Raw genomic sequence first — 18,408 nt, forward strand, 5'->3', positions numbered from 1 at the left:
AAACTGACTTACCTGAATAAATGTGTGTTTTCCTTAATGTTCCCAAATAGAATGTAAGCTCCTTCTGGAAAGAGACTGTTTTGTTTTTCTCTTTTTTTCCTGGATACCTAATATAGAGGTTGGCTCATAGTAGGTGCTTGATAAATTCTTACTGAATGAATAGAAAAGGAATTGGTTCACATCTAGGCTAGGATATCCAGGGGGATTAGAATGTTTTAAATGGCGAAGTGTACCAGTAGCCTCAGTTCAGGATCCTGGAAAAATCCAATAGAACTGGGACAGAGAAAAGTGAAAACTTAGGAGTTTTTCCTGTGAGACAATAATGAAGAAAAGTTTTCCTCTGAAACAATGAGCATCTAAAAAGATCTTTATACTGGACATTGGTTTGAGTCTTGAATCTGAGAGTCTTGGGCTCAATCTAACAAGATGAAATTCAGTAGGGATAAATGTAAAATCTAGCATTTGGTACAAAAAATCAACTTCCCAAGTATAAAATGGAGAGAAGTATGATTAGACAGCCGTGTTCTGAAAAATTATCTTTGGCTTTTGGTGAACCATAGTTCTATATGAGCTCTATACGAGTTAGCTATGTGATATGGTAGACAAAAAAGCTAATGGAATTTTGGACTGCATTAGGAGAGACACAGCTTCCAAGAAGGGGGTGAGATAATAGCCACTGTACTCTGCCCTCTTCTAGAGTACTATATTTATTTCTGGATACTTTTGTTTAAGAAGAATATTGATAACCTAGAGAATGATCAGAAAAGAACTACCAGAATAGTGAAGGATCCTTAATCTATTTGAAGGAACTGGGCCTGTTTAACTTGGAGAAGATAAGTAGAGACGTGGAAAGGAGATGATAGTTGTGTTTAAATATTTGAAGAGCTATTGTGGAAGATAGATTCAACTTGTTTTATATAGTAAGCTTACTAGGACAAAACCAACAACAATGGACAGAAGATTTGGGAGGCAAATTTGGGTCTGATGTCAGGAAAAACTTCTGAATATTTCTACTTAAATTAATTATAAAAGATTAGTCTTCTTTCATAGACCTAATTGTTGAAAAGAGGCCAGGTAAGGTATTTAACTGTAAAATGTGTCCACATTAGGTGATATCTTTATATGTTGTGAATAAGTTCCCTGAATAAACTGGATTGGAAACAACTTCATAAGCTAAAGAATTACAGGCTGTGACTTGAAATGACCTGTAAAAGTCAGGTCAGCAACTCAAAGAGAAACCCAGCTTCTGATGACACTTGAGGCGAAAGAAGAAGGGGCTTCTACAAAAGAGACAAGGGCTCTGGAAGTGATGGTGCTGGGACACATTACATATAGGTATTATGATAGTTATTGTCTTGATCATTCTCTAGGTTCTCAATATTCTTCTTAAATAAAAGTATCCAGAAATAAATATAGTACTCTAGAAGAGGGCAGAGTACAGTGGTTATTACTTCACCTCCTACTTGGAAGCTATGTCTTTCTTAATGCCCTCCAAAATTCCATTAACTTTTTTGTCTGCCATATCACACAGCTGATAAAAAACCTTCAGACTACAGACTCCAAGGCTATATCCTTTTTCTTCCTTCATAGAAGCTATTACTTCTGGGAAAATCTGTTTACTTTTCTTTGTATTAAACATTTATTTTGTCCCTACAGTGTTAACCATAGCTCTTTCCTAGTTTGTGTTACTTATTAGAAATGCAGTTGGGAGGAGATAATTGAAGGGAGAATATCCCTAGAATAGTGAGATCTAACATGGAGATGTTTTGCCTGTTATCTCTGATTGGGAGTTCAGAGGTAGAGAGACAGAGAAAGAGAGAGACACAAACAGAGACACTCTGAGAGAATACTATATTCTTTAAGACAGATTCCCAGAGCATAGAAAGAGCATTTATACTGTAGAAATCCATCAGGGTAAGGAGTCAGTAGTAGGCAGAAAAGGGGGAAATTAGGCATGATTAATAACTGAGGTCACCACCCCATTCCACAAGTACTACTGCTTTGACTATCTCTTACTCTTAAACTTCTAGATGGTTTATTTATATGCACATTTGTTTAATGTACATGTAGACACAGACGTATACACAGTGCATATATGTATGTGTGTACAAAGTCATATATACAGACACATAAATATACACACATACATCTGATCTAAAGAGTATGGATGATTCTTGCAGCAAATCCCTAGTTTTGCTGTGTTGTTTTAACTGCCTTCATCCAATGCCAAAGTCATATACTCCTTCAACATGATTAAGGAATGTCACCTTTTGCGAAATTGTAAGAAAAGTCAGGAACTCCTTTGCAACATTTACATGGCACTTTAAAGTTGGCAAAAAGCTTTTCACATAATATAACATTTAAACTTCACAAGAACCCTATGAGGCAGATACTATAGGTATTCCCATTTTACAGATGAGAAAATTAAGGTTCAGAGGAGTCAGGTGACTTTCTCAGGGTCACAGAACTAATAAATGTAAAGGAGTGATGTTTGAGAAAAGGGGACAATACTGTTGGAAAGAGAGGAGGGTCCTACTTACCTGTGGTACCTTCTGTAGAGATAGGGCCAAGTCGTTTTTTGCCAAAGAGTCCATAGAGCAGGAACTTGTACCTCCGATTAGGTTCTAAGCTGGAGATAGTGATCTCTCTCTGGTCTTTTCCTACAGGCACCACCTGGAGCTGTCCATTCTTGTCCTTGTACTGGACCACAAAGGAGTCAAAGGGACCTTGAAGGATGGTCCAGGAGAGATGCAAAGAATCTGAGCTTGGGTCTGTCACTGTTATCTCCCCTAAGAGGGGAGCTGGCTTCACTGCTGGGACTGCAAAAGGGACAAGAAAACGAAAAGAGGGGGAAGGGGAAGTAATTTATAAAATACTTTCCTCATTAACAACTCTGTGAAGTAGTGGTATTATTATTCTCATGTTTATGCACAGGGGAAACTGAGTCTTGAAGAGGTTTAAATGACCTAAGCTAGTAAGTAATGACACTAGTATTTGAATATATTTCTCTTCTGAGTTCCCTTGGTGTGACTTTATGTTGCATCTGGGGCTGGGAAGAAGGCAGGGTCTGGGTATTGCAAATGTGGTATTCAGGATCCTGAAATAACAAGGGCCTGCTCTGATAATGGAAGAAAGAATATCCTAATCACATTCAGTGGTGGATAAAACAGGACAGAAATAGAAAAACAAAGTCCAGAAAAGGATTTCCATTGTATACTCACGGGTCTTGGCATCTGCAGAGAGGGGGACACTGCGTTTCCCATTATGAAGTCCAAAGAGAAGGAACTTGTATTTCTGAGAAGGTTCCAGGTCTGAGACAGTGACCCCATTCTGATCACCTGCTACTGGAATCACCTGAAGCTGCCCATCCCTATTTTTGTACTGGATCACAAAGGAGTCAAAGGGACCTTGAAGGACATTCCAGTTGAGGTGGAGGGAGTCCTGGTTTACATCAGTCACAGTCAGCTCTCCCAGGTAGGGTTTTGATGCAGACTCAGTCTCATGAGGAGCTAGGCCAGAAAAGAGGAGAGATCAGTTGAACCAAGCTGGAGAGGACAGTGTCTGGGAGTTGGGGTGGAAGAAAGGGCTCCAGGTTCTAGAGATGGGCACTTAAGTGAACTCTGGAGAAGCTTTTGCTGAATATTCTAAGGAACCCAGTATAGAGCATCACTGAGCCACCAGCAAAGGCACCTAAAGGAATGAAAAACATACAGCAGCCACTAGGTCAGCCAAGCTACCAATTTTCAGTCAGCTCTTAATCATGTGCAACCCCAGAGGATCCACTTGAGGTCTCAGAAGGAGGAATTGATGGAAAATGTAGGCATAACTGCTTCTCTGGGTTTGAGTTAGTCTCCAGTAGAAAGGAAAGCAGGTTCAGCTCCTTTGCCCCCAGACAGCCTTGTTCTCTTCACCCACCTGTCATGGCAATTGTGGAGAGAGACCCCACACAATGGCCTTCATGAAAGCCAAAAAGATTCAATTTGTATTTGTGATTAGGGACCAGGTCAGAAAGCATGACTTCCTTCTGGTTCCCCCTGTGCAAACCACTTTTAGTTTGCCCATCACCATTCCTGTATTGCATCATGAGTCAAACTGGCCCTCAGTGACAGTCCAGGACATGTGCAAAAGATCTGAGGTAATTTCCATCACTGTCAGCTCCCCCACTGGGGCTTAACTAAGGTTTCTTTGGGGGCTTCAGTGGTTAAGACTGTGGGGGCTGGAGATTCTTCTAGGACTGGGATAGTCATAAGAAAGCAGAGATGAACTGGGCTAAGAAGGATAAATATGAGTCTTCCAAGTTCCTTTTCAAGGGGTATAAGGACATATAGAACAACAATACTTTCTATGGTACAGTTGAAAATGTTCTAGATTTGGAGTAGAAGGCCTTCCTGTGCCAGTTATTACCTGAATTATCTTAGGTCAGGTCACTTGCCCTCTCTAGGTCTCAGGTCCTCAACTTTAAAATGAAGGGGTTAGATTACAAATTCTATAAAGTCTCTTCTATTTCTAAATCCTATAAAATACAGATAAAAATAATGAAATGTGGGCTAAGTCCTTGAAATCATCCATGTCACAAAAAAACTAAGGGCTTCCTCTCTGTAGTGCCTTGTGGCAAGACACTAAAGGGGCACGCATCAAATTCCAAGCCCCCCAAAGAGTTCTTTCTTAATGGAATCAGAATGGACTACTCTTTGAAATAAAGCTACTAGCTAAATATGTTGGGGGAAGTCTTGTTATAGAGAGATTTTTATCAGAATGGGGGTCATTGCAAAAGGGAAATAAATTGACTATGAGTCATCCCAGAGGAACTAACCTTGAGCATTTACCTATCATACCAGTGGTGGAAACAGGACTCACATGCTGTCTGTCATGGAAACCATAGAAGTTCATTTTATATTTGTGGTTGGTTTCCAAGTCAGAAATTGTGACTTCATTCACACCTCACCTGATCACCCTCAATGTGAACTCTATGGGACTAACCATCCCTGACCTTGTACTGAATTGCACAGTAGTCAAAAATCTCCCTGAATGACAGTCTAGGAGAGTTGAAGTGAATCTGAACCAGCATCTGTCACTTTCAGCTGCCCCAAAAGTAGCTCTTTAGTGTGTTCTGGAGACTCTCTAGTTGCAATTGTGGGGAGTGGGGTCTCATCTACTACTTTATCTGGACTTGAGAGGGAGAACATAAAAGAAAGGTGAGGTGGGCTCAGGAAAGGATTAATTAATTCCTGAGCATTTGCTCTGTAGTCCATGTGAAAATGGAGTACACTTATCTGTGAGAGAAATAACTTCTCCTATCAATTTTTTAAAAGACTAATTCTTTAGATTATAGGAAGAAAAGCTTTGACATCTAACAGCATTTCAACCAATTGAATAAACCAGAACTATGAGGCTGAGAAGACAAATGGCTGAGACACATTTTTATGTTTATAGCAGACACAAATACAATACAAACATCTCCAACAAAAATAATTTGTACATAGTAACTATGAAAATCATAGAATTGAGGGAATTTGGTAACTATGAAAATCACAGAATTGAGGGAATTTGTTGGAATATGCACAAAGGCAGATGTAGAATGAAAGGAGAAATATGGAGTCAAACACCAATAGGGGAGAGGCAAAGCTTCAACTTATACAATTCTCTCCAGTGACCCTGTACCTGAACAACTTAGCTCCAGAGCATTTGTCATGCACATGACAAATAGGTAGGAAGAAGCAAAGTGAAAATTGTGGTGACAGACAGAATAGACATATTGCTATGCTTCAAAGAACTTACAGAGACAGACTAATGGAGAGGAAATGGATTCACAATGAAGCCTCACCCTTTACAATTCTGTTGTCCCTCACTTACCAGTTTTGCCAGTGACAGAGACTGGGCCCACACGTTGTCCATCATGGAAACCATAGAGATTCATCTTGTATCTGTGGTCAGGCTCCAGCTCAGAGACAGTGACCTCATTCTGGTCTCCCCCAACACGCACCATCTGGGGTCTCCCATCCCTGTCCTTGTACTGGATTGTGAAAGAATCAAACTCTCCCTGGGGGATGGTCCAAGAGAGCTTTAGGGAGTCTGGTGTGGCCCCTATCACTGTCAGGTCTCCCAGTTCAGGCTTCTCTGGGGGCTCAGGGGCCTCAGTAGCTGGCACTGTAGGAGCGGGGGTCTCTTCCTCATGTGAGGCTAGGAGGAAAAACACATAAAGAAGATAAATTGGAAATGGGGATTTCATTAATAGTGACCTTTCTGTTCCTTTTTGTAAAGATTTTAACTCTGTACAAGTTGAAAGGAATTTTCCCATTTCATGTCTAGATTTTGCGGCCCGCAGACAATCACAGAATATCCTTAATTAAAATCTTTACGTTGGACCCTACGGAGTCCTGCATGATCAAAAGCAGTGTCTGAGACACATGAATGTCCAGAGCTTCCAAAATGGAAGTGAGAGCAGTCCCAGGAAGAGATGCCTGAGCAAAGGAGAGAACAGTGGAAGTTCTGGCTCTTCCATGATCTGCATTCATTTTCACTGAGTGCTAGAGAATCTATGGAGTTTGACACCTCAGGTAAAGAATCAAACTGATCACACTAATTTCAAAGATCTAGGACATACAGACGGAGGTCAACCCCAGTGGAAGACAAATGGTTTTTGTTCTGAATATCATCCCTGATGATTTGATTGTCCCTCACTTACCAGTTTTGCCAGTGACAGAGACAGGGCCCACACGATGTCCATCATGGAAACCATAGAGATTCATCTTGTATCTGTGGTCAGGCTCCAGCTCAGAGACAGTGACCTCATTCTGGTCTCCCCCAACACGTACGATCTGGGGTATCCCATCCCTGTCCTTGTACTGGATTGTAAAAGAATCAAACTCTCCCTGGGGGATGGTCCAAGAGAGCTTTAGGGAGTCTGGTGTGGCCCCTATCACTGTCAGGTCTCCCAGTTCAGGCTTCTCTGGGGGCTCAGGGGCCTCAGTAGCTGGCACTGTGGGAGCCGGGGTATCTTCCTCATGTGAGGCTGGGAGGAGAAACACATAAAGAAGATAAATTGGAAATGGGGATTTCATTAATAGTGACCTTTCTGTTCCTTTTTGTAAAGATTTTAACTCTGTACAAGTTGAAAGGAATTTTCCCATTTCATGTCTAGATTTTGCGGCCCGCAGACAATCACAGAATATCCTTAATTAAAATCTTTACATTGGACCCTACGGAGTCCTGCATGATCAAAAGCAGTGTCTGAGACACATGAATGTCCAGAGCTTCCAAAATGGAAGTGAGAGCAGTCCCAGGAAGAGACGCCTGAGCAAAGGAGAGAACAGTGGAAGTTCTGGCTCTTCCATGATCTGCATTCATTTTCACTGAGTGCTAGAGAATCTATGGAGTTTGACACCTCAGGTAAAGAATCAAACTGATCACACTAATTTCAAAGATCTAGGACATACAGACGGAGGTCAACCCCAGTGGAAGACAAATGGTTTTTGTTCTGAATATCATCCCTGATGATTCGATTGTCCCTCACTTACCAGTTTTGCCAGTGACAGAGACAGGGCCCACACGATGTCCATCATGGAAACCATAGAGATTCATTTTGTATCTGTGGTCAGGCTCCAGCTCAGAGACAGTGACCTCATTCTGGTCTCCCCCAACACGCACGATCTGGGGTCTCCCATCCCTGTCCTTGTACTGGATTGTGAAAGAATCAAACTCTCCCTGGGGGATGGTCCAAGAGAGCTTTAGGGAGTCTGGTGTGGCCCCTATCACTGTCAGGTCTCCCAGTTCAGGCTTCTTTGGGGGCTCAAGGGCCGCAGTAGCTGGTACTGTGGGAGCAAGGGTCTCGTCCTCATGTGAGGCTGGGAGGAGAGACACATAAAGAAAATAAATTGGAAATTGGGATTTCACTGACAGAGACCTCTTATTCTTCATCTAGTAATGTTCTTCGTCTAGGAATCAAGATCCTGTAGAAGTGAAATCCCAGTCTAAACAAATCACTTCAGTTTTGCAGTACATAAAATGCTGGACTTGAAATTGTGATGACCTAAGGTCAGACTCTGACTCAGACATTTCAAGCTGTGTCACCTTGGGCAAGTTACCTAATGTCTCTAAGTTTTAATTTCCTCATTTGTAAAATGGGGATGGCAATAGCACCTACTTCCCAAGAGCTATCTTCTCTCGCTATGAAGATCAAATGAGATAATATATGTAAAGAACATTACAAACCTTAAAGTGCTATATAAGAATATTTTTTATTAATATTCTCTCATGTTTAAAATTTGGGATTTTATCATCAGCACAACATGGCCTTAATTAGAATCTTTATATTAGAATCGGAAGAGTCCCATTTGATTAAAAGTAATTGACTTACTATCCCACTCACCACAGGAGACTTTCCAAACTTTTTTTTTATCCCTCCTCATACCTCCCATAGTTCCTTTCTGCATTTCCTCAATTGGCAATTTTCATCTTATTTTACTCAAAAAATGGAGGCTATTCACCAAAGTAATTCTCTTCTTCCTTAACTAACACTTCCCATAGGCCTTCTGACAGTATCTCAACCTTCATCTCATCCTACCTGAAGAGGTAAGCTATTTTCCTCAGCAATGATAAGCATTTTGCTGTTCAGATGATCTTATCCATCCCAGTACTTCTCCCACTCTTTCACAAATCTTCAACCTCTCCTTGTCTACTGGTTACTTCCCTAAAGCTGCCAACATGTATCTTTCCCATCCTCAAAAAATTTTCACTTGATCCATTTTGTTATAATCCCATTCTTTCCTGACTTCTGTGGCTAAACACCTTTAGAAGGCCATTTGCAATAGATACTTCCATAAAATAAAGGTACCTTTCTTCTCATTCTGTGTGAAATTCTCTACAATCTGGTTTCCAACTCCCTTATTTAACTGAAATCTACCTCTCAAAATTCTCTCTTTTAATTGTCAAATCTAATACCTTTTCTTAATCCTCATCCTTCTTGGCCTGACTGCAGCCTTTGACACTGTTGATCATTTACTTTGATATTCTCTTCTCTCGAGATTTTCATATCCTTGTTCTCTTCCTAATTATCTGGTGGGTTATTTTTAGTGCTGCTTCCTAGAGTTTCCTTCAGGTTATGCCCACTGATATGGATATCCTCCAAGGTTCTGTCCTATGCCCTCTATTTTTCTTCCTTTATGTTATTTCACTTGGCAATCTCATCAGCTTGTATAGATTCAATATTACCTCTATGTAGATGACCCTCAGATCTAAATCCTAAATTTTTTCCTGACCTCCAATTTTGCAACTCTAATTGCCTATTAGACATTAGACATAGACAGCTTAAACTCAATATATTCAAAGGTGAATTTAGTATCTTTCTCCCAAACTCTCTCCTCTTACTTTCTGTATTAATGTTGAGGAAATCATCATCCTAGACTCAAAATCTAGGGGTCATACTTAATTATTTTCTCTTACCCCCCTATCCCATTGATAATTCTGTTGATTTTTATCTTCATAATATCTCTTAACATATCCCTTCTTCTCTCTTCTGACATTGCCACCATCCTCATATAGGCTTACACTATTGTAACAGTTTTTTCTTTCCATCTCAAATCTCTTTCCATTACAGTCCATTCTCCATTCAGGTGTCAAAGTGATTTTCCTAAAGCAAAAAGCTGATTATGTGTCTCTGGTAAATTAATAATATAGGTGATGATGATGACCAAAAAAAAAAAAAAAAAAACCCAACCAGGGAGTCTACTAACTCATTTGCTATGCCTGTTTGGCTAATAAATCATATTACTTGGATTATTTTCTCAGTTATTAATTATCATATCAAACACCTTTTCTCCCCTCTCCCCCCTTCCCCAATCAACTCTGTTGGCTCCCTGTCACCTTCAGGAACAAATATGAATCTTGTTTGGCTTTCAAAATCCTTTGTAACCTGCTCCTTTCCTGTTTCCCAACTTTTTACATTTCCTCTCTGCTCATGTCCTCTACAATCTGGTGACATAGCATCCTTGCTGTTCCTTTTATAATTCATCTCTTCAATTTGGGCATTTTAAATGGCATTGCCTCAAGCCTGGAATTCTCTCTCTTCTCAGCTTCTTTTAAGTCACAGGTTAAATACCACCTCCTGTCAAAAGCCTTTCTCAATTACCCTTAATTCTGGTGCCTTTCCTCTGTTAATTATTTTCTATTTATCTGGTATATATAGCTCATGTGTACCTAGTTTTATCCATGTCTTCTCGATTAGATTGTGAGCTTCTTGAAAAGAGGAAATATTTTTTTTTGCCTTCCTAGTATTCTCAGCACTTAGAACAATGCTTACTGGTAGATGCTTGATAAGTGATTATTGACTGATAATATGACCATCCAGAATTCCTAGGAACTGGGAGCAGCCACAGGAAGACAGATCTACTCAAAGAAGAGCACTGCTGAGTCTCTGGCTCTTCCATGATCTGCTTTCATTTTCACTGAGTGCTAGAGAGTCTTTGGAGTTTGACACCTCAGGTAAAGAATCAAACTGATCACACTAATTTCAAAGATCTAGGACATACAGACGGAGGTCAACCCCAGTGGAAGACAAATAGGTTTTCGTTCTGAATATCATCCCTGATGATTCGATTGTCCCTCACTTACCAGTTTTGCCAGTGACAGAGACAGGGCCCACACGTTGTCCATCATGGAAACCATAGAGATTTATCTTGTATCTGTGGTCAGGCTCCAGCTCAGAGACAGTGACCTCATTCTGGTCTCCCCCAACACGCACCATCTGGGGTCTCCCATCCCTGTCCTTGTACTGGATTGTGAAAGAATCAAACTCTCCCTGGGGGATGGTCCAAGAGAGCTTTAGGGAGTCTGGTGTGGCCCCTATCACTGTCAGGTCTCCCAGTTCAGGCTTCTCTGGGGGCTCAGGGGCCTCAGTAGCTGGCACTGTGGGAGCCGGGGTATCTTCCTCATGTGAGGCTGGGAGGAGAAACACATAAAGAAGATAAATTGGAAATGGGGATTTCATTAATAGTGACCTCTCTGTTCCTTTTTGTAAGGATTTAATCTCTGTACAAGTTGAAAGGAATTTTCCCATTTCATGTCTAGATTTTGCGGTCTGCAGACAATCACAGAATATCCTTAATTAAAATCTTTACATCGGACCCTATGGAGTCCTGCATGATCAAAAGCAGTGTCTGAGACACATGAACGTCCAGAGCTTCTAAGATGGAAGTGAGAGCAGTCCCAGGAAGAGACGCCTGAGCAAAGGAGAGAAAAGTGGAAGTTCTGGCTTTCCCATGACCTGCATTCATTTTCACTGAGAGCTAGAGAGTCTGTGGAGTTTGACACCTCAACTGAGGAATCAAACTAATCACAGGAATTTCAACGGCCCAGGACATACAGACGGAGGTCAACCCCAATGGAAGACAAATAGGTTTTCATTCTGAATATCATCCCTGATGATTTGATTGTCCCTCACTTACCAGTTTTGCCAGTGACAGAGACAGGGCCCACACGTTGTCCATCATGGAAACCATAGAGATTTATCTTGTATCTGTGGTCAGGCTCCAGCTCAGAGACAGTGACCTCATTCTGGTCTCCCCCAACACGCACGATCTGGGGTCTCCCATCCCTGTCCTTGTACTGGATTGTGAAAGAATCAAACTCTCCCTGGGGGATGGTCCAAGAGAGCTTTAGGGAGTCTGGTGTGGCCCCTATCACTGTCAGGTCTCCCAGTTCAGGCTTCTCTGGGGGCTCAGGGGCCTCAGTAGCTGGCACTGTGGGAGCCGGGGTCTCTTCCTCATGTGAGGCTAGGAGGAGAAACACATAAAGAAGATAAATTGGAAATGGGGATTTCATTAATAGTGACCTCTCTGGGACTGGTGAGACTTACATGAACTGATGCTAAGTGAAATGAGCAGAACCAGGAGATCATTATATACCTCAACAACGATACTGTTTGAGGATGTATTCTGATGGAAGTTTATCTCTTCGATAAAGAGAGCTAATTCAGTTTCAACTGATCAAGGGTGGACAGAAGCAGCTACACCCAAAGAAAGAACACTGGGAGATGAATATAAATTGCTTGCATTTTTGTTTTTCTTCCCGGGTTATTTATACCTTCTGAATCCAATTCTCCCTGTGCAACAAGAGAACTGTTCAGTTCTGCACACATATATTGTATCTAGGATATACTGTAACTTATTCAACATGTAAAGGACTGCTTGCCATCTAGGGGAGGGGGTAGAGGGAGGGAGGGGAAAAATTGGAACAGAAGTGAATGCAAGGGATAATGCTGTAAAAAATTACCCTGGAGACCTGTATGTGCCAAAATGTTTGTGGCAGCCCTGTTTGTAGTGGCTAGAAACTGGAAAATGAATGGATGCCCATCAATTGGAGAATGGCTGGGTAAATTGTGGTATATGAATGTTATGGAATATTATTGCTCTGTAAGGAATGACCAGCAGGATGAATACAGAGAGGCTTGGAGAGACCTACATGGACTGATGCTAAGTGAGATGAGCAGAATCAGGAGATCATTATACACTTTGACAACGATATTGTATGAGGATGTATTCTGATGGAAGTGGATTTCTATGACAAAGAGACCTAACTGAGTTTCAATGGATAAATGATGGACAGAAACAGCTACACCCAAAGAAGTAACACTGGGAAATGAATGTGAACTATTTGCATTTTTGATTTTCTTTCTGAGTTATTTTTACCTTCTGAATCTAATTCTCTCTGTGCAACGGGAGAACTGTTCGATTCTGCAAATATGTATTGTATCTACGATATACTGCAACATATTTAACATATATAGGACTGCTTGCCATCTTGGGGGGAGGAGGGGAGGGAGGGAAAGGAAAAAACCGAAACATAAGCGAGTGCAAGGGATAATGTAAAAAAATTACCCTGGCATGGATTCTGTCAATACAAAGTTATTATTAAATAAAATAAAATTTAAATTTAAAAAAAGAAAGAAAGAAAAAAAAATTACCCTGGCATGGGTTCTGTCAATAAAAAGTTATTTTTAAAAAAAATAGTGACCTCTCTGTTCCTTTTTGTAAGGATTTAATCTCTGTACAAGTTGAAAGGAATTTTCCCATTTCATGTCTAGATTTTGCAGCCCGCAGACAATCACAGAATATCCTTAATTAAAATCTTTACATCGGACCCTACGGAGTCTTGCATGATCAAAAGCAGTGTCTGAGACACATGAACGTCCAGAGCTTCTAAGATGGAAGTGAGAGCAGTCCCAGGAAGAGACGCCTGAGCAAAGGAGAGAAAAGTGGAAGTTCTGGCTTTCCCATGGCCTGCATTCATTTTCACTGAGTGCTAGAGAATGTATGGAGTTTGACACCTCAACTGAGGAATCAAACTAATCCACAGGAATTTCAATGGCCCAGGACATACAGGCGGAGGTCAACCCCAGTGGAAGACAAATAGATTTTCATTCTGAATATCATCCCTGATGATTCGATTGTCCCTCACTTACCAGTTTTGCCAGTGACAGAGACAGGGCCCACACGTTGTCCATCATGGAAACCATAGAGATTTATCTTGTATCTGTGGTCAGGCTCCAGCTCAGAGACAGTGACCTCATTCTGGTCTCCCCCAACACGCACGATCTGGGGTCTCCCATCCCTGTCCTTGTACTGGATTGTGAAAGAATCAAACTCTCCCTGGGGGATGGTCCAAGAGAGCTTTAGGGAGTCTGGTGTGGCCCCTATCACTGTCAGGTCTCCCAGTTCAGGCTTCTCTGGGGGCTCAGGGGCCTCAGTAGCTGGCACTGTGGGAGCGGGAGTCTCTTCCACCACTTTATATTGATCTATGAAAGGCAGACATGGAGAAAGACTAAGTCAGCCTTAGAAAGGGCTTAACCACCAGTGGCTTCCTCTAGCCCTCATGTGAGCAGGACACATTTGTTCTTCATGTGTTCAGGGACTCTAAGGAATTCCTCCATTTTATTCACAGGATGTATTCTAGAGAAGCCTTTCCATTAAGTATGAGAAATCATACCTGGCCAATGTCTCAACGTGCAATCTGTATAATTTCAGACTTGCAGAACACATAGTATAATGAGATAGAGAAATCAGGACAGTAGATATCATCCTAATAAAGTATTTTCTCTCCAGTGATCCAACCTTTCCCCCCTTTTCCTCCAGAGCATTTGTCAGCCTCACTAAAGCAGGAAAAAGCAAAATGGGAATTGTGGCAAGAGGCGAGAGATGTAAAAAGAGGTGATAGGCACATTGGTCATATTTCAAAGGACTTACTCAAATGGAAAGAAAATAGACTGACTGGAGTCTCATCCCTGATGATTCGATTGTCCTTCACTTACCAGTTTTGCCAGTGACAGAGACTGGGCCCACACGTTGTCCATCATGGAAACCATAGAGATTCATCTTGTATCTGTGGTCAGGCTCCAGCTCAGAGACAGTGACCTCATTCTGGTCTCCCCCAATACGCACGATCTGGGGTCTCCCATCCCTGTCCTTGTACTGGATTGTGAAAGAATCAAACTCTCCCTGGGGGATGGTCCAAGAGAGCTTTAGGGAGTCTGGTGTGGCCCCTATCACTGTCAGGTCTCCCAGTTCAGGCTTCTCTGGGGGCTCAGGAGCCTCAGTAGCTGGCACTGTGGGAGCGGGGGTCTCTTCCTCATGTGAGGCTAGGAGGAAAAACACATAAAGAAGATAAATTGGAAATGGAGATTTCATTAATAGTGACCTCTCTGGGACTGGTGAGACTTACATGAACTGATGCTAAGTGAAATGAGCAGAACCAGGAGATCATTATATACCTCAACAACGATACTGTTTGAGGATGTATTCTGATGGAAGTGGATCTCTTCGATAAAGAGAGCTAATTCAGTTTCAACTGATCAAGGGTGGACAGAAGCAGCTACACCCAAAGAAAGAACACTGGGAAATGAATATAAACTGCTTGAATTTTTGTTTTTCTTCCCGGGTTATTTATACCTTCTGAATCCAATTCTCCCTGTGCAACAAGAGAACTGTTCGGTTCTGCACACATATATTGTATCTAGGATATACTGTAACCTATTCAACATGTAAAGGACTGCTTGTCATCTGGGGGAGAGGGTGGAGGGAGGGAGGGGAAAAATTGGAACAGAAGTGAATGCAAGGGATAATGCTGTAAAAAATTACCCTGGCATGGGTTCTGTCAATAAAAAGTTGTTTAAAAAAAAAAATAGTGACCTCTCTGTTCCTTTTTGTAAGGATTTAATCTCTGTACAAGTTGAAAGGAATTTTCCCATTTCATGTCTAGATTTTGCGGTCTGCAGACAATCACAGAATATCCTTAATTAAAATCTTTACATCGGACCCTACGGAGTCCTGCATGATCAAAAGCAGTGTCTGAGACACATGAACGTCCAGAGCTTCTAAGATGGAAGTGAGAGCAGTCCCAGGAAGAGACGCCTGAGCAAAGGAGAGAACAGTGGAAGTTCTGGCTTTCCCATGACCTGCATTCATTTTCACTGAGAGCTAGAGAGTCTGTGGAGTTTGACACCTCAACTGAGGAATCAAACTAATCACAGGAATTTCAACGGCCCAGGACATACAGACGGAGGTCAACCCCAGTGGAAGTCAAATAGGCTTTCATTCTGAATATCATCCCTGATGATTCGATTGTCCCTCACTTACCAGTTTTGCCAGTGACAGAGACAGGGCCCACACGTTGTCCATCATGGAAACCATAGAGATTTATCTTGTATCTGTGGTCAGGCTCCAGCTCAGAGACAGTGACCTCATTCTGGTCTCCCCCAACGCGCACGATCTGGGGTCTCCCATCCTTGTCCTTGTACTGGATTGTGAAAGAATCAAACTCTCCCTGGGGGATGGTCCAAGAGAGCTTTAGGGAGTCTGGTGTGGCCCCTATCACTGTCAGGTCTCCCAGTTCAGGCTTCTCTGGGGGCTCAGGGGCCTCAGTAGCTGGCACTGTGGGAGCGGGAGTCTCTTCCACCACTTTATATTGATCTATGAAAGGCAGACATGAAGAAAGACTAAGTCAGCCTTAGAAAGGGCTTAACCACCAGTGGCTTCCTCTAGCCCTCATGTGAGCAGGACACATTTGTTCTTCATGTGTTCAGGGACTCTAAGGAATTCCTCCATTTTATTCACAGGATGTATTCTAGAGAAGCCTTTCCATTGAGTATGAGAAATCATACCTGGCCAATGTCTCAACGTGCAATCTGTATAATTTCAGACTTGCAGAACACATAGTATAATGAGATAGAGAAATCAGGACAGTAGATATCATCCTAATAAAGTATTTTCTCTCCAGTGATCCAACCTTTTCCCCCTTTTCCTCCAGAGCATTTGTCAGCCTCACTAAAGCAGGAAAAAGCAAAATGGGAATTGTGGCAAAAGGCGAGAGATGTAAAAAGAGGTGATAGGCACATTGGCCATATTTCAAAGGACTTACTCAAATGGAAAGAAAATAGACTGACTGGAGTCTCATCCCTGATGATTCGATTGTCCCTCACTTGTTGGAATCCTAGTGTTAACTTAACTTGAAACAAGGTGATAACTCAAGGGAGGTGTTAGAATCCTAGTGTTAACTCAATGTAATTGATACAATGCTTGTGTTCATATCTTTTCTCATTGGAGTTCACACGGTTGGGAGATTTCAGGGTTTAATATGAGATATCGGAATTCCACCTCCCTTGAAGCTCTTAGGGCCAGAGAGCACTCTGGGAGGAAATCCATAATCCCATTCTCTCAGAAGAGTCATATATAACCAGTCAAGAGAATTCAACTGAATTACATGGAGAGTGGAGCGGAATTGGAGGCTGAAGACACAGAGCACTCTGGGAGAGCCAGAAGCCCTCTCTCAGAGGTAAGACAGATTCACCTTGGTGCTGGCTCTGGAGGCTGAAGAAAGCAGAGGCAGAAGCAAAGGACAAAGCTGCAAGAGCTCTTGGAACCAAGCAGAGAGAGAGGCCTTTAAGCTAACGGGGCTATATTGGAGACAATAAAAGATCTGAACTTTTATCACCTGGCTGTATTTGGGGTAATTATTGATGTGAATTGCAATTAAGGCTGCCTCCAGAAAACCTCCCCGAGAAACTTGCTCTCGCTCCCAGAGAGAACCTTTATATTATTTTAAAGAAGGAAAAGAACACCACACTCACTTACCAGTTTTGCCAGTGACAGAGACTGGTCCCACACGTTGTCCATCATGGAAACCATAGAGATTCATCTTGTATCTGTGGTCAGGCTCCAGCTCAGAGACAGTGACCTCATTCTGGTCTCCCCCAATGCGCACGATCTGGGGTCTCCCATCCCTGTCCTTGTACTGGATTGTGAAAGAATCAAACTCTCCCTGGGGGATGGTCCAAGAGAGCTTTAGGGAGTCTGGTGTGGCCCCTATCACTGTCAGGTCTCCCAGTTCAGGCTTCTCTGGAGGCTCAGGGGCCTCAGTAGCTGGCACTGTGGGAGCGAGGGTCTCTTCCTCATGTGAGGCTGGGAGGAGAAACACACAAAGAAGATAAATTGGAAATGGGGATTTCATTAATAGTGACCTCTCTGTTCCTTTTTGTAAGGATTTTAACTCTGTACAAGTTGAAAGGAATTTTCCCATTTCATGTCTAGATTTTGCGGCCCGCAGACAATCACAGAATATCCTTAATTAAAATCTTTACATCGGACCCTACGGAGTCCTGCATGATCAAAAGCAGTATCTGAGACACATGAACGTCCAGAGCTTCTAAGATGGAAGTGAGAGCAGTCCCAGGAAGAGACGCCTGAGCAAAGGAGAGAAAAGTGGAAGTTCTGGCTTTCCCATGACCTGCATTCATTTTCACTGAGTGCTAGAGAGTCTGTGGAGTTTGACACCTCAACTGAGGAATCAAACTAATCACAGGAATTTCAATGGCCCAGGACAAACAGACGGAGGTCAACCCCAGTGGAAGACAAATAGGTTTTCATTCTGAATATCATCCCTAATGATTCGATTGTCCCTCACTTACCAGTTTTGCCAGTGACAGAGACAGGGCCCACACGTTGTCCATCATGGAAACCATAGAGATTTATCTTGTATCTGTGGTCAGGCTCCAGCTCAGAGACAGTGACCTCATTCTGGTCTCCCCCAACACGTACGATCTGGGGTCTCCCATCCCTGTCCTTGTACTGGATTGTGAAAGAATCAAACTCTCCCTGGGGAATGGTCCAAGAGAGCTTTAGGGAGTCTGGTGTGGCCCCTATCACTGTCAGGTCTCCCAGTTCAGGCTTCTCTGGGGGCTCAGGAGCCTCAGTAGCTGGCACTGTGGGAGCCGGGGTCTCTTCCTCATGTGAGGCTAGGAGGAAAAACACATAAAGAAGATAAATTGGAAATGGGGATTTCATTAATAGTGACCTCTCTGTTCCTTTTTGTAAGGATTTTAACTCTGTACAAGTTGAAAGGAATTTTCCCATTTCATGTCTA

At 42.3% G+C, this 18,408-nt stretch overlaps 1 protein-coding gene across 50 annotated transcripts in view; it reads right to left on the reverse strand.

Annotated features, from left to right (window-relative positions):
- The window catches only part of TNXB (tenascin XB), a 64,827-nt gene that overhangs the window by 11,334 nt on the left and 35,085 nt on the right, over nt 1–18,408 (reverse strand). For 9 of the 50 annotated variants that reach the window (XM_051996312.1, XM_051996288.1, XM_051996268.1 and 6 more), the window contains 12 exons: nt 17,954–18,280; nt 17,121–17,447; nt 15,627–15,959; nt 14,303–14,629; nt 13,457–13,789; nt 11,442–11,768; nt 10,609–10,935; nt 7,518–7,844; nt 6,686–7,012; nt 5,854–6,180; nt 3,222–3,509; nt 2,541–2,819 (listed from right to left, as the gene is read on the reverse strand). In XM_051996312.1, coding sequence (XP_051852272.1) covers nt 2,541–2,819; nt 3,222–3,509; nt 5,854–6,180; nt 6,686–7,012; nt 7,518–7,844; nt 10,609–10,935; nt 11,442–11,768; nt 13,457–13,789; nt 14,303–14,629; nt 15,627–15,959; nt 17,121–17,447; nt 17,954–18,280 — 3,849 coding nt within the window. The remainder of the gene's footprint in view (nt 1–2,540; nt 2,820–3,221; nt 3,510–5,853; nt 6,181–6,685; nt 7,013–7,517; nt 7,845–10,608; nt 10,936–11,441; nt 11,769–13,456; nt 13,790–14,302; nt 14,630–15,626; nt 15,960–17,120; nt 17,448–17,953; nt 18,281–18,408) is intronic. The other 41 variants (XM_051996289.1, XM_051996273.1, XM_051996309.1 and 38 more) reach the window with 39 other exon arrangements.

Source organism: Antechinus flavipes, chromosome 4 (assembly GCF_016432865.1).
Source record: "Antechinus flavipes isolate AdamAnt ecotype Samford, QLD, Australia chromosome 4, AdamAnt_v2, whole genome shotgun sequence".
NCBI lineage: Eukaryota > Metazoa > Chordata > Mammalia > Dasyuromorphia > Dasyuridae > Antechinus > Antechinus flavipes.